The 16,595-nt window shown below is 42.9% G+C and overlaps 1 protein-coding gene across 1 annotated transcript; it reads left to right on the top strand.

Annotated features, from left to right (window-relative positions):
* Window positions 1-2,164: 2,164 nt before the first annotated feature.
* On the top strand, window positions 2,165-15,350 carry mex3c.S (mex-3 RNA binding family member C S homeolog). Its single transcript, NM_001097101.1, is given in 2 exon segments — window positions 2,165-2,599; window positions 12,556-15,350. Coding segments are annotated over 2 exon segments (1,482 nt in total). The 5' UTR covers window positions 2,165-2,310; the 3' UTR covers window positions 13,749-15,350.
* Window positions 15,351-16,595: the final 1,245 nt, after the last annotated feature.

Below are 16,595 nucleotides of genomic sequence, written 5' to 3'. Positions count from 1 at the left end.
GTTGAAGTTACGCAGGGGTAGGGACGCAGAGACAATGACCCCTGAACACACTTGGAAATCTACAAAGACATTTATGCAGAGGGACAAGTACAATATTCTGGAATGGCTGTCACAGTCCCCCGACTTGAATATCATGGATGATTTGAAGCAGACTGTCCATGCTCGGCAGCCATCAAATTTAACTGAACTGGAGAGATTTTGTATGGCCAAATGGTCAGAAACAGCCTCTATAGGAGGCGTCTAGAGGCCAGGCACGTTTCAGGGGCTGCTGCCGCCTGAGGCAGCAGCCCCAATGCCGCCCCCTCCTCCTGCTCCGCTCTTCTAACTACCAGCGTCGGAGCGGGTGGAGGAGGGGCCGCATCGCTAGTGCAGTGAGCGCTATTGCGCTCGCTGCGCTAGAAGAGCCGAATTTCCGTTTTAAAAAATGGAAATTCGGCTCTTAAAGTTACCAGAGGCGGCTTTTTGCCGCCCCTGGTAACTGGCCGCTCCGTGCCGCCTGAGGCAAGATTCTCACCTTGCCTCATGGCCGGAGCGGCCCTGCTAGAGGCTGTTACATTTGCAAAAGGAGCTCAACAAAGTATTGATGTAATATCTCTGTTGGGGTGCCCACATTTATGCACCTGTCTAATTTTGTTATGATGCATATTGCATATTTCATGTTAATCCAATAAACTTTATGTCACTGCTGAAATACTACTGTTTCCATAAGCCATGTTATATATAAGAAGGATGTTGCTACTTTGAAAGCTCAGCCAATGATAAACACAATTATAAAGAATTAAAAGGGGTTCCCAAACTTTTTCATATGACTGTATTTCTGGTGAACTATCTGAAACCAACTGAACTGGAAAAAGTGTTTGAAGGTGAACAACCGTGCCATAGGGGCCATGTTCCTATGGGTTCCTACACTTCATTAGCTGAAAAATAACATATCACCCCCCCCTCCCCCCAGCAGCCTAACAACAAGACAATGGGAAGTTAACAGGATAATTCACATTTTTTTCAAATTCGAATCAAAGTACACAAAAAATAGCTCGAAATTGGATTTTTTTTTTCATTCGAAAATTCACTTCTGCCCCTAAATGTCCGCTCCACCCAGGGTTGCCAGGTTGGCGGATTTCCAGCCAAATTGGGCTACTAATTTAAAGTCCAGGTGGGTTTTGAAAGTACACACTAGCCAATGTACGGATTTGGGCCTTTGGCTTGTTTTTACTTTGGAAACCAGTCAAAGGTTTTTCTTGCCCTAATGGGCCACACCTACGTCTCCCAGTGCAAGTTGGGTAATGTAGTTTTGGTTTAACAATTTGCTAAGTTTACTGTAAGACTACAACACCCAGCATGCAATGGGACTGACTTGTGTAGAATACGGGAGTTACCAGATTTTGGGCTCAGTATTCTCGCATTTTCCAGTGACTTTCCTTAAATTTCGGACAATTTTGGGGCACAAATCTGCTGGCCACCAAAATGTCTAGAGGTGGAATTGTTTTACCAGTTATTTATTGAAATGGTATTTGTATTCAGGCCTCATGGGGCCCCTATACCTCCTGAGCCCCCCTCTGTAGTTATTATGCTCCTTGTGAAGGGGGTGAAGCTTTGCCACTTTGCTTCACGGAAAAATGTGCAAATTGAAAAAGTCGTATTTTCACATATTTTCATTTATTTTTTTAAGACTCTTTTTTTTTCACTGCACACGTCGTGTTATATTGGGCTACTTGTGAAGTGCCTCTTGGCTAGTTTGGGGCTGGTTTTGTAGTTGACTTTGGTTGGTTTAGAAAATTAGACCTGACAACCCTGGGCTCCACCTATAACACTGGTAATGCTTGTCGGTAATAAAGTTATTAATCGCGAGACTCGTTATCCCCTCACGCTGCCCAGAGGAAGAATGAGCTCACTTTTCCCGCCCATATCCTCTTTAGTTATAGCACGGTGACGTCACTCGGCCCCGCCCATTAAATCCCAGACTTCCTCTTCCCAGGCTAGGTGTGCGCCTTCTTTCCTCATAGCCATCTGCTAGCGAAACCAATCTTATTAACAACCAATCAGGGAACGACATTATCCGTTCGCTCATTGCGCCAGCCAATCCTGTGCTTCCTTAGTCTCTGGGCCGGGAAATAGGGGTGTGGCCGCTCGAGTCGGAGGAAACAAAGAGAGTAATAAGGAGAGGAAAAAAAAGGCGAACGGCCGGGCCCTGTGTGTCAGACATTAACGAGGACTTGTGAGTAGCGGGGCTGCGGCAGGATGAGGTTGTGTGTCCGGGGGAAGAGGCGCCACTGACCGGCCGCGCCTCCCTCAGCTCTTTGTGCCGCCACCATGCCGGGAGGAGCCTCCTGGAGAGCCGGGGCTGAGCTGCTGCTGCTGGAGCCCGAGGAGATGAGGCTGAGTCTGGCCGCGCTGAGCCTGGAGGAGGAGGAGGACGAGGAAAGGCCCGGGGAGGAGGTTGCGGAGGAGGCAGCGGCTCTGCTGATGGGCGGTGCGGGGTGTCAGGCCGGGTTCCCCCCGGGGAGTGCGGAGCAGTCGGGCCGCAGGAAGAGCGTCAATACCAATGAACTAGTGCCCGTGCCCAGCTCTGAGCATGTGGCGGAGATTGTGGGGCGGCAGGGTGAGTATGTGAGGAGACAGGGGCTGAATACACATGGCTGCTGCTCTTCTCTCCAATAGGGAGCCGGGAAAGCTGACCAGGCCTTTAAGCCCCGCCCTCCAATGGGCTCCGCATGGGCTGCTAATGGCTGGGGGGCTGTGAGGTACTGGGGGGCTCACACTGGGACTGGTGGCTACTTATAGGGGTGGATAGTGATAAGGGGGTTCCATTAGTGATGGGCGAATACATTCACCAGCCACCAATTCGCTGTGAACTGCCGCGAATAAATCCTCGGCACTGTGATGAAAATTTGCCGCAAAAAATCCGCCCAGTTATTATTCAGATGCCCATTGACTTTAATGCATTTGGACAAAATAGGCGCGCGTAGAAAAATTGGCGCAGGCCCCCTAATTGACGCTCATCAAAATCATTTTGACTCCCATTGACTTTCGCAAATTCTTCACCATTTCGAGGGAAAATCGCGAATTCTTCAGCGAAGCGGGACACATTCGCCCATCACTAGTGTCCCTGGGTTTCCCTGGGGGAGTCGCATGCAAAACTGCCAACTTGAGCGGACTCCAAAGCCTTATCCATATTCCGCCAGTTTCCTAGGATGGCAGTCAGGTCTAATTCTGAAAACTCGTAGAGAGCTTTGGAATCCCAGTAGCAACACTGAATGTTTCTCTTAATTCTGAAAACCAGCCAAAGTCGGCTACAAAACACGCCCAAAACTAGCCAAGAGGCACTTCAAAAGTAGCCCAAAAATAGCGCAATATGTGCAGAGAAAAAAATTCTAAGGAAATTAATGAATTGATGTGAAAATAAGCCTTTTTGAATTTTTTACTGTTTAACTAATTTTCCCATGAAGCAAAATAGGACAGATTCGCCCGTCACCAGGGACGTAACTACAGAGGGGGCCCAGGAGGTATAGGGGCCCAATAAGGCCCTAATTCATATACGTCTATAAATATTGGTAAAAGTGGTCAACCTCTACACATTATTTCTTTAAAGGTTTTTATTTTTCGTTTTGCAACAATAACAAACAAACAATAAACATTGATGGTTCCTTGTACATGTCTAGTCATCTCAGCGTAGTTTATACACAGTTGGAGGTTTCCGTACACGTTGAGTCTTAAATCCCCAGGTAATTCCTTAGTTTCCTTCAGTGGCCTGGGCTCTGAACCTATTGTCCAAATGAATTCTAGTGATACGGGTTTCTACACCCTGTTCGTCCAGCATCCCTGGGGGTAAGAGGTCCTCCGTAGCGTTCAGCCAGTCTCACCACACCATACCAAGTTATATTTTTAGGGGCAACCCCTGTCAGCATAAGTAATTTGTATTACTGGGAGTGTTGAATTGAGTGTAGGGGGCTGGGGGGACATCCCGTTCAGAAGGATACATTTCCTGGCATAAAACAGCAGGGTGCTAAAGAGAATTCTCATGGCGGCCCTTGGTGTAACCTCCTCAACTACACCCAGGAGACATACCTTAGGAGTTATTACTTTAGCAATGACATTTTTTCCTGGGTGTATGTGAGAACTTGAGACCAGAACTCTTGGATTCGCGGGCAGGACCAGATAAGATGTAGGTAATTTGCCTCTGGGGCATTACACTTGGGACATTGAGGTGAGTCCCGTCTGTTCATAGGAAACTATTGAAGTAGGGCTAGGTGGAGTCTCTGTAGCAGCTTGAATTGGATCAGTCTGTCTCAGGTGGAGACTAAGTAGTCATAGGCCCAATCTGTTGCCTCTTCCCAGTCATCTTCTTCCAGATCTCTGGAGATGTCTTTACACCAGGTTACGCATGCAGCGTTAAATGGGGGGTTTATAGTGGGTAGGTGGGAGTAAAGTGTGGTAACCAGCTTCTTGGTGGAGGTGGCTCTAAGGGTTGATTCTATACTACTAGTTGTGAGTGTTATGTTTCCTTGGAATTGAGTTCTTACTGCCTGCCTCAGTTGGAAGTGTGAGAACCAGGGGAGAACCTCTTGGGTGTGAATATGTTTTATTTAGTTCCTGGGAATTTGACTTCTTTCTTTAAGCAGGTCTCCCAGCGTTCGTAAACCCCATTGAGGCCAGATTTAGTAGTCTATGATGTGTTGTAGGTGTGGGAGAAAGGACCCCCCCCCCCCATAATAGTAGGTACATTGTTTTTATATTGCAAATTTTGAGTTCCGTCACCCATGCTTTTTACGGTGAACCTCAAGACATTTTGGTGGCCAGCAGATTTTTGCCCCAAAATTGTCCGAAATTAAGGAAAGTCACCGGAAAGAGAGACGGGGGTATAGTGCCCAAAATCTGGTAACTCCCATCTTCTACACAAGTCGGCCCAATTGCATGCTGGATATTGCAGTCTTACATTAAAGTTGGCAAGTTGATAAACAAAAACTACATTACCCAACATGCATTGGGAGACGCAGGCTTGGTACATCAGGGTAAGAAAAAACTTTGGCTGGTTTCCTAATTACAAACCAGCTAAAGGCCCAAAAAGTAGCGCAAATCCGTACCTTGGCTAGTTCGTACTTTCAAAACACGCCTGGGCTTTAAATTAGTAGGCCAATTTGGATGGATGGAGTGCATACAACCGCCCGCAAGGAGACCGTCATATTATGGGTGTGAGGTGCTAATAATGAGTTAAATGCACAATACTCCCCTCATATCCCTGGAAGTTATAGGGAGCTGCTATTCCTAATGAAAAAAAGGCTCTGCTACTGTAAGTGGCACCTACCCTCTTGGTTATGCCTGAGGCCGGCAGCACTGTGCCCCAGTAGTTCGTTTCCAGGTTGACTAGTGGCAGATGATGGTCCCTGGGTGCAAATCTGGGGGATAAGGGCATAAAACAACCCCTGGCCACCCACATGCACTCACAACTACTAATGGAGACAGAGAAAGTTAAACTGCCCACGTTTAATTGATGTTGACCATAGACAGCAGCTCCTTTTCACTTCCTAAAGTTCTGATTGTTCTGGCTCTCAGTCCAGAGAAACAGAACAAGCCAATGTGGCCTTACACCTGTATTGCCGCTTGTACGGTATCGCCTTTAAATTAAAGGGATCCTGTAATCGGAAAACATGTTTATTTCAAAACGCATCAGTTATTAGTGCTACTCCAGCAGAATTTTGCACTGTCATCCATTTCTCAAAAGAGCAAACAGATTTTTTTATATTCAATTTTGAAATCTGACATGGGGCTAGACATTTTGTCAATTTCCCAGCTGCCCCTGGTCATGTGACTTGTGCCTGCACTTTAGGAGAGAGAGGCTTTCTGGCAGGCTGCTGTTTTTCCTTTCCTCAATGTAACTGAATGTGTCTCAGTGGGACATGGGTTTTTACTATTGAGTGTTGTTCTTAGATCTACCAGGCAGCTGTTATCTTGTGTTAGGGAGCTGCTATCTGGTTACCTTCCTATTGTTCTTTTGTTGGGCTGCTGGGGTGGGGGGTAGGGAGGGGGTGATATCACTCCAACTTGCAGTACAGCAGTAAAGAGTGACTAAAGTTTAGCAGAGCACAAGTCACATGACTGGGGGCAGCTGGGAAACTGACAATATGTCTAGCCCCATGTCAGATTTCAAAATTGAATCTAAAAAAATCTGTTTGCTCTTTTGAGAAATTGATTTCAGTGCAGAATTCTGCTGGAGCAGCATTATTCACTGATTCATTTTAAAAAAATGTTTTTTCCCATGACCGTATCCCTTTAACTTTTAGTTTGATATAGAGAGGGATACTCTGAGACAACTTGCAATTGGTTTTCATTATTTTTCAGTTATTTCGCTTTTTATTCAGCAGCTTTCCAGTTTCCAATTTCAGTAGTCTGGTTGCTAAGGTGCAAATTCCTCTAGCAACCATACACTGATTTGGATAAGAGCCTGGAATATAAATTGGAGAGGCCTGAATAGATAGTCCAGTACTAAAAAGTAACAATAACAATGCATTTGCAGTTTTACAGAGCAAATGTTTTTTTAAATGTGGTCAGTGACCCCCATTGGAAAGCTGGAAAGAGTCAGAAGAAAAAGACAAATAAAAATTATAAAAAAATAAATAATTAGGGATGCACCGAATCCAATATTTTGGATTTGGCCGAACGCCCGAATCTTTCGATCGGACCGAACCGAATCCTAATTTGCATATGCAAATTAGGGGTGGGAAGGGGAAAACATTTTTTACTTCCTTGTTTTGTGACAAACAGTCACGCGATTTCCCTCCCGCCCCTAATTCGCATATGTAAATTAGGATTTGTTTTGGCCAGCCAGAAGGATCTGGCCGAATCCCGAACCAAATCCTGGATTCAGTGCATCCCTATAAATAATGAAGGCCAATTGAAATGTTGCTTAGAATTGGCCATTCTATAACATACTAACCACCCCTTTAAGCCTGCAGCTCCGTTGGTCACACATTGGGCAGTATATGGCGTCTTCACAGTGGGAAAGGCCTTTATATTTCCTACTAGGTGGAGTGAGCAGACAGAAAAGGCTAAATATGTTACATTTGTGAGAGGAACCTAGCAGAATAATCCATAGGGTTCATATGTATATATCCGTATTTAAGAATAATCGAACCCCCTTTTGTTTTTACAAACTACAGCTGCCGTATTCCCCCCATAAATTTAGAAGCACAGGTTGCAAATTGCTAGTTCACAGGAAAAGATTGCGTAAAGTAAAAGACTTTGCTATAACGTTGTGTGGGTGGTTCGAAAAACAATTTGGGTCTCTCTGGACTAAAAGTGGCAATACACGGGCAGAAAATTAAAACTGCTGATATGGGTCCTTTAGACCAATTCGGCATCTTATCTGCCTGTGTATGGGGGCTTCCCATGGGTTTCCCGATCAATCCGTGGCCAAAAATCAGCGAGATATTGATCAGGGAGGTTTGCTTTTTTCTATGTAATAGAGGACTGAATCGGCTAGTTGATGCGGTCCTTGTCCTGTCGTTGCCCATTTCCTTCGTTATAATCCAATTGTTTGCCCCTAGGGCCGACTGATCGGATTAACCCGTTATCGCCCCGCCTTTAGGGGAAAAGATCCGCTCGTTTGGTAGCTTGTACTTGATCCCAACTAAGATATAACGAATCCTTATTGGAAGCAAAACCAGCCTATTGGGTTTATTTCATGATTTTCTAGTAGACTTAAGGCATGATCCAAATTACGGAAAGATCCGGAAAGCCCCAGGTCCTGAGCATTCTGCATAACAGGTCCCATACCTTTACTAACGGTGCTCGGAGTAAGGCCTGAAGTGAGCGGTGCCACCATAAACAATAGTGGCCCCCTGCACAATGTACTAAACAAACGAGCGAGTCCCTGTCTGTACAAAATGTGCACAAAGTAGAGAGGTTGTGGGTCGGCGAATGCCTCTAGCACTGACTTTGATAATCGGCCACAAACGAGCCCCTAGAGAGACTAAACAACACTAACGCCTGAAGTGAGAGCACCCCCCCCCCCCTTTTGGCCACGTGAGCGGGCTACTTACACGGCACGTTGTTTCCTGCATTCATTTTGTTAATGACCTTAGAAATCAACTCGCTTGTGTTTGGGGAAATATCAAGATCTTAAAATCCCATGCATAATGCATGCTGGAGTGAGATGTGTTGCACGTGATGCGATCTGTCACCAACGGGAAACCAAATATGCAGCAGCGCATTGATTTCTTTCCCAAGTATGTGCAATAATAAGATAATGGTGCAAAGGTGGCTGGGTATAAATGCAGAGCTGACAAAACAAAGGCTTGTCGTTTCCACTCAGGTTTGTAATGGAGAAGGCGACAATGGCCTTTATAGACCTTTATGCCTCTTTTGTTATTTATTTCAAAAGGTTTTGCCCTGTTACACCCACACTGTGATGCCTTGGCCTCTGGGAGGGGTTGGAATCGCTTCACTTTGGCCCATTGTGTACAGAGTGAAGTTGTTCACATGTAATCAGTCCTTTGTTTTTTTTATTTTTAGTTTTTATTTCTCTGTCCGACATGAGCCACCATAGACTTCTAATGGAATTGGCCTTTATTTACAGGTATGGGATCCATTATCCGGAAACCCATTATCCAGAAGGTTTCAGATTACTGAGAGGGTCTCCCATAGACTCCATTACATTTAAATAATTACGATTTTTTTTTTAAAAAAGTGTACATTTTTCTCTCTAATAATAAAACAGTAGCTTGTAATTGATTCCAACTAAGAAATAATTAATCCTTATTGGAAGCAAAACCAGCCTATTGGGTTTATTTAATGTTTACACGATTTTCTAGTAGACTTAAAAGACCAGTAACATCAATTATATTTAAAAAAAAAGTTGAAAAATAAACACAAGGACAAATTAAACGTTGAAATCGCTTAGTCTCTATTAAGAAATAACTTGCCAAAACTCCGCTTGCGCTCCACTTCAGAAAAGGCAATCCAACGTGCGGGGCTAGATTTCTCCTCCCTGTTTTCCTTATAGGAGATAGCCAGGGAGGAGAAATCAAGCGCCGTATAATGGATCATCGCCGTGTCACCTTTTCTGAAGAGGAGCGCAAGCTGAGTTTCGGTAAGTTATTTCTTAATCAAGACTTAGCATTTAAAAGTTTAATATGTCTTTGTGGGTTTTTTTCGTTCTATACTAACAAAAAAAATTTTTTTATACAAAAAAAATTTGTTACTGATCCTTTAAGGTATGAAGATACAAATTACAGAATGATCCGTTAACCAGAAAACCCCATGTTCTGAGCATTCTGGATAACCGTTAACCTGTATATACCATAATGGGGTAACTATTGCGGATGAAACTAATCCATAATTCGGTTTGGTATTGGGCCTTTTACAGCAGAATTTGGAATTGCCGAATCCGAGTGTGTCGCCGTACTGAATCCTTAACATCAGGTGACATTTCATCACACAAACCAGGCAGTTGAGTGGTTTTTTTACCCCCTTTAGGCCCATTCTAACCCTAATGTGCATAGGTTATTATTATTGATTAGATTTTAGAGTCTCGAGTCCTTCATAAAAGATTTTGTGCATCATTTTATCTATACTGACTCCGTTTTGGGTTTTTGTCTTTGTTTTGTTTTTAGCTCACTATTTTAAAGAACCTGCAAAAGTTCTGTTTTTTATTTTCTGTTTTTAGTTTTAAAAATTGTTCATTCTTTGTATGTTTTAGGAATGTGCCAAACCTACCATCTTCTTCGCTAAATCGCTTACAGGCAGTGGAGTAAATAGAAGAATCATGCCTTGATACTTGGTAAACAAGTAAAACCTCAGCCATAAAGTGGGGGAAGGAATGAGAGATACACAAGTGTGAGAGCACTAAATAGAACAGAATTGCCCCCACCCCTTGGAGCTCATTCAAGAAGCAGTCGTACCTGTAGTTAATACTGTATTGATTTAGGCACAAAGCATGACAACAGGACATCACTTACTTGTAGAGTTGCCACCCGGCCTAGCCGGTAAAATACCTGCCAAGGCTGGGGCCGGTATTACAAATTTACCGGCAATGTAACTGCCGGTAAATTTGTAATACCCTTAAAAAGACCCCCTCGGCCCGCCCCCAATCCCCTGTAAACGTACCTTTTCTTTTGCCTCTTCTTGCGTCCGTGGCGTGGCCCGCCCCTTTTGACGTCACGTCCCACCCCTTTTGACGCCACGTCCCGCCCCTTTGAGGCCCCGCCCCCCGCCAGCCAGTAATTTTTTTTTATAAAAGGTGGCAACCCTACTTACCTACTTACTTGATGTTATCAGAGCTGCTGTGGAACCAATTGTAAAGTGCAAAGCTACACTACTTTGTACAATATTACACATTAGTATCTCTCCACTCTCGAGTGGATTGTTTTTTAGGACCTGGTGTAGGAATGCACCATGCAAGTGGGCAGGAAAAGGGGTTCTGTTTTTTTCCTTGGGTTGAGAGTAATTGCAATTTATAGACCATGTAATTCACACCATAGAAAGCAATGAAATCTATTTTTGATGGGTTATGGTGGCCATAGACTTAACAATTGCGGCCTTTCTTGTGACCATTGTTTGTTTTCAGTACAGACACTTAAGGTGGCCATACACTATAAGATCTGCTCATTTGGTGAGGGAGCCAAACGAGCGGATCTTTCCCCGATATGCCCATTAACGGCAGGGCGATAATAGGTTAATCCAAACGATCGGATTACACTGAAGAGTATGGGCGTCGACGGGTAGAAGGACTGCATCAACTATCTCATGCGGTCCTTGATTGCGGGAAAAATCGAAACTGCCAGATGGATATGAGGCCAATTTTTGGCCCGTCGGAAGCCCCCACATAAGGGCAGATAAGATGCCAAATTGGTCTAAAGGGCCAATATCGCCGTCTTTAATCTGCCCGTCCGTGTATGGACACCTTTTAGAGCTGAATCATCAGATACACAGGTAGAAACAATAGCATTCTACTTGTATCTGACGATGCCTCAGTAAACCCTGGCCAGTGTTCATCAAAGTTTTTTGATCTGGCCAATTGATGAGCCAACCTATATCCAAGTCTTTTGCCGATATTGGTAAGCTTGTATCCCGCAATACAAGCACCCAATACATTACAAATCTTCATTTTGTACGATAATATCTGCGGGTCTATGGCTTCCTTTAGGATCAGCTTCAAGCCACAGAGCAATGATTTTACATTTTTATGTTTATTTCTTACTGGATATTTGACAGTTTTATTGCATTCATTGCATATTTCACGTGTTGCAGAGTTTTAATGAAGTGCTGTATTTTTGAGGCACAGATCAGTTTTCACATTTTTTTTAACAGTTATTCAAGTTATATCATGCAATGGAAAGCATGTGCAAGTATGTGTGTTCTAAAGTGCCATCTATGCAAGATCTGCATTTTAGAACATTGAGAGGATTCTTCCTTGAGATAAAATAAACAACACACTCAAATGAGCTGATCTGTAAAGTGTAAAGGCACAAAGGATTATCAGGATTCCTTTGGGGTGGTGGACCTATAACTTTGGCTTCCCATTATGCCCTGTCAGCAAACACCCATTGCTGGTATGGTGGGATATTTAATCCAGCTCGATGGGTATCTGGCTTTACTTGTTAGGGTAAGGGCACACGGGCAGATTCAGGGAGATTAGTTGCCCCGGCGACAAATATCCTCTTCTTCAGGGCGACAAACTGCCTTCACGCTGAAAAATCGCCATCGGGATGGCACTCGCGGCATTTCATTTTCCGAAGTTGGCTCACGAGGAAACTTTGGGCGTCTTCTGAAAAAGAAGCACTGCGAGTGCCATCCCGCTGGCGATTTTTCATTCTAGCTGGCGGGAAGGCAGTTCGGGGAGATTGTCGCCCGAAGAAGAGGAGGTTTGTCGCCGGATGCACTAATCTCCTCGAATCTGCCCGTGTGCCCTTACCCTTCGACAAGAGCCACAGGTTAAATGCCTGCTTTGGAGTAGTGGTTCCCAAACTGTTGATCTCAGAGCCTTTGTAGGGGAAATCAAGACAGATTCTTAGAGGCCAATTAGAGCAAGATCTAAAAATAGCCATTTATGTTACAAATACAATCTTTCCTAGGATTTCGTTTCCTATTATATTATCTGTGCGTCTATGGCCACTTTAACACTTAAGGGGGCTGTCAAATGTTGAAGCTCCCTTTAGAGGTCTAAGTTGGATTCCACTGCCCTTTCACTTCTAGTGTCCTTAAGTCACACCTACACCTACACATTCCCATTGGACTGTAAGGATGTCTAGTTATGGAACTGCCAAATCCAAAATAGTGGATTCAGTGCATCTCTAGTATTTAATGTAAAAATGATATATGTGGCTGTGGGCTCCAAAGAAAGGCTGTTTGCCTTGACGCCCTATATAGCATATTACTGTATTATTTTATGCTGACGTTCTGCAGATATTTAAAAGATTTCGTTCTTACACAACCCAGTTTTCTCCATGGTTTGTTAGCGGGATATGCAGTTTAACTATTCTACAGCTTAAATTGTTAAGTAGCATCTTAGCATTTTCAAGGAATGTATTTTAACATTTTTTTTTTTTGTTCTATACGCAGGTTGCAAAATCAAAGCTCTGAGGGCCAAGACAAACACTTACATAAAGACACCGGTCCGCGGGGAAGAGCCAGTATTTGTGGTTACTGGAAGAAAAGAGGATGTAGCCATGGCTAAAAGGGAAATCCTTTCAGCTGCCGAACACTTTTCTATGATAAGAGCATCTCGCAACAAAAATGCCCCCTCTGTGGGCACCGTACAGTGTGCCCCAAACATACCAGGTCAAACTACAGTTCAGGTCAGGGTACCTTATCGGGTCGTCGGCCTTGTTGTTGGTCCAAAGGGAGCTACAATTAAACGTATACAGCAACAGACACACACTTATATAGTCACTCCAAGCCGTGATAAAGAGCCAGTCTTCGAAGTAACAGGGATGCCAGAGAATGTAGATCGCGCACGTGAAGAAATCGAAATGCACATAGCCATGCGCACTGGCAATTTCATAGAGTTGAATGAAGAAAATGATTTCCACTATAACGGTACCGACGTGAGTTTTGAAACTGGAAACCTGGCTTCTGCGTGGCTAAGTGCGCATCCAACTGCTCCCGGACGGAGCAGAATGAACAGAATCTCCAACTACAGAAATGATAGCTCTAGTTCTCTGGGTAGTGGCTCCACTGAATCCTTTTTTGGAAATAGTAGATTGGCTGATTTTAGTCCTTCAAGTCCCTTCAGCACAGGCACTTTCTGGTTTGGAGAAACCATGCCCGCTGTGGGATCAGAAGATCTAAGTGATGCATCTGCTTTGGACTCAATACCGTCATCTTCTGAAACCATCTGGGCGCCCTTTGAAACAGGAAATCCCCCCTCTGCTTACGGTGGTGATGCCAGCACAAAATCTCGGCGTAGAGGAAGTCTGTCTCCAACCTTTCCTGAGAGTCTGGAATATTCCCTAACAAAAAGTGACCTTTCAAGCACAAGCGAGGCCGGTCATCCTATCTACATCCCTGCGTTCTCCAACGGCAGCAACAGCTACTCTTCTTCCAACGGCGGATCCACCTCAAGTTCGCCGCCTGAGACGAGACGGAAGCACGATTGCGTTATCTGCTTTGACAATGAGGTTATTGCTGCCCTTGTTCCGTGTGGCCACAACCTTTTCTGCATGGACTGTGCCAACAAGATCTGTGAGAAAGATTTACCGTTGTGTCCTGTGTGCCAGTCTAAGGTCAATCAGGCAATCCAGATACACTCCTAATTGTGCAGACATACACATACCCACACTAGTGTATGGAGGAGACCAGACGTTAGGCTACAGTTGTAAATTTGCTGCTACCCCCACTATAATTGAGGGTGGATATCAGCTGTTGGATAAGGAGGCTGGTTTAGAGGAGGCTTCTTGGTGTTTAGTATATGGTAAATTATGATTTACAGATCTAGTTTACATTCTTAGTATAGAATGTTATGTTTACAGAGAGCAAACGTCAAACAAACAACAGTTTTTTAAGAGATATTTCACTGCCTTTTTATATTCCTTTATCACAAAGGATAATAATAATAATACGACAATAGGTACACTTCTAATCAATCTAATGCAACATTATTGACTATATTGCTTAGTTATGTTGCTATTCTGGCGTACGAGCAGGTCACTGATCTTAACTGCAAAACTACCATGGGGTACCCAGCTCTTGTAAACACAAAACTACCAACTGTAGTGTGAGTTCAAATGATACGGTTATAAGTACGATAATCGTGGGCCTTCAAATGCACAAGCTCTGGCTAATATAGCGGATTTGACATTCCATTGTTTAGTCTGATGAAGTTTATCGTTAAGATTTTACAAAATTTAAATTAATTGTAAATGTGAATTTTATGAGCCACCCACGACTCGAACACTACTTTTAATTTGGGCAAGGGATAGACTAGGTTCAGAGGCTTTGCACCCATGAAACTTACAGTAGAGCGTAGAAGATCTGAGGGCTGGGCATTTCTAAGTCCCTGGTCTATCGCTGTTCGGCATTGGCTCCCCACTGATGTTTTATTTCAGCCTGTGGATTTCTTTCGTTTACGTCTTTCAGTACGTTTTAAAGTGCTTGCATCAAATATGCAGAATGGGATCTCCCGCTCCCTCTGGATTTTCTAGTAATATTTTTGAAACGTTTTTTTTTTCAAGGTAATTTTATTTTCCACGGTAACACAAATTGAAGTTGTAAAGTCTGTGTACTGACGAGTAAATATATATAGATATATATAAAAAAAATCTTTATTTTTATTTCCACTTGAAGTTACATTTCGTAAAAAAAAAAGTTTACAAAAGACTTGTTTTTTTTTTTTGTTTTTTTTCAGTATATGAATTGCCTTGATGGCACATTATAATGTAATGCAAACCTTTACTGCTAATTGCTTGTAGACTAGTTATGTCAGTATTGAACCTTTTAACCTGTAGCTGCCGTTGTAGCAAGTACGCACGAATGTTCGCCAAGCATGTATTTTATATTATCTCGCATTGTACACGGCAACTAACAAAGCCAAGAAACTAACCTATTATATTAGCTGCGTGTACTATTTATATATAAATATATATATACCACAGAAGCTAGGATGATGATATACAGTATCAACATAGTTTAGTATTTGCTAACTTTACTACATTTTTGTTATGTATATGTAGGAACATAATAGGGAATATAAATTCAGTATGAGTAAAGGTTTAAAAAAAAAACATATATTTTATGATAAAGGGCCTTTAACTTATTATGGCCAAAGCACTGATATTATATATTTGCTGTAAAGAGAATTATAAGAGTTTTATTTTTCGGATATTAAAAGTTAATAAAGACTTGTTTCCATTAACTTATATTTGAGATAACTGTTCCGTGTTGTTTTTTGTACCAATGTTGGGGATTTGTCATATGCTTGCGCATACAATAAGGCAGGTTTGATGTTTACAAAATGTGTATAATCAATTGGAATTCATTTGGTTTTATTTTGGGTCTCTCTTGTCACTCCAAAGTGAAATTTCAAGCGGCTCCTGAATTTAGCATTTAAGGAAGAGGAAATTAATATATAAGTAGGGATGCACCAAATCCACCTTTTTGGGATTTTATTCAATGTGGATTTGGTTGAACCCCTATTTGCATAGTCAAATTGGCATTACATACTGAAAAAATTGCCCTGCTGATGTTCTTCCAAACCACCATATTTATTTTTGCCAAATTCAAATTCGTTGCTAATACCAAGTCTTGATATCTGGAACATATTCTGCAAAAAGATCATAGGTGTATTTTTATATACTTTACTATATTTTACCTTTTTTTGGCTAATGGTGAAGAATTCTTGGCATTTTTTGCACCATGCTTTTTGTCTAGTGTAGAAGTGCCTTTAAATTATGCCTTAGGGTGGCCATACATGGGCAGATGAAAGCTGCCGATATCAGTCCTTTAGGCTTAATTCAGCATCTTATATACCGTGTGTGGGAGCTTCTGATGGGTCTGCCCGAACGATGGGCCAAAAATCACCCAGATAATTGCGGGCAGGTTTGATTTTTCCTGCAATTGACGACCGCATCGGTTAGTTGATGTGGCCCTACGACCCGTTGGCGCCCATTTCCTTCATGTAATCCGATCATTTGGCCCTAGGACCAAACATTCGGATAAAACCAAAATTGCCCTGCCATTGGTGGGCATATCGGGGAAAGATTGCTCGTTTGGTGACCTCGCCAAAAGAGCGAATCTTATATGTATGGCCACCTTTACTGCCTCTCAGTTGAACTGGAAATTCCCAAAAGAACTATAGAGAAGAATCTGCCAAGCACTGCTACTTGTATTTCTCGTTCTGTGCAATGGTATGGAGTAATGTTGACAAAACCCAAATCTTCCATGTGTGCAACATTACTAATGTTCCATTCTACTGCAGAGTAAAGTGTTGGTAAAGGAGGACCAAATTCTTAAAACAAAAATGGCTAGAAATGCCATAATTTAGATACTGAACTTACTTCACCAGCTGCAGATCCTTCCCTTCTGTGGGGGACATTGGACTGGTATAGTACCTCAAAACATACAGTAATGTGCAATATTTCTGCCATAGTTTTTTTTGTAAAAAT

Source organism: Xenopus laevis, chromosome 1S, assembly GCF_017654675.1.
Source record: "Xenopus laevis strain J_2021 chromosome 1S, Xenopus_laevis_v10.1, whole genome shotgun sequence".
Classification (NCBI taxonomy): domain Eukaryota; kingdom Metazoa; phylum Chordata; class Amphibia; order Anura; family Pipidae; genus Xenopus; species Xenopus laevis.
Note: the sequence above shows the minus strand (reverse complement) of the source record. Positions and strands in the feature narration are given on the sequence as shown.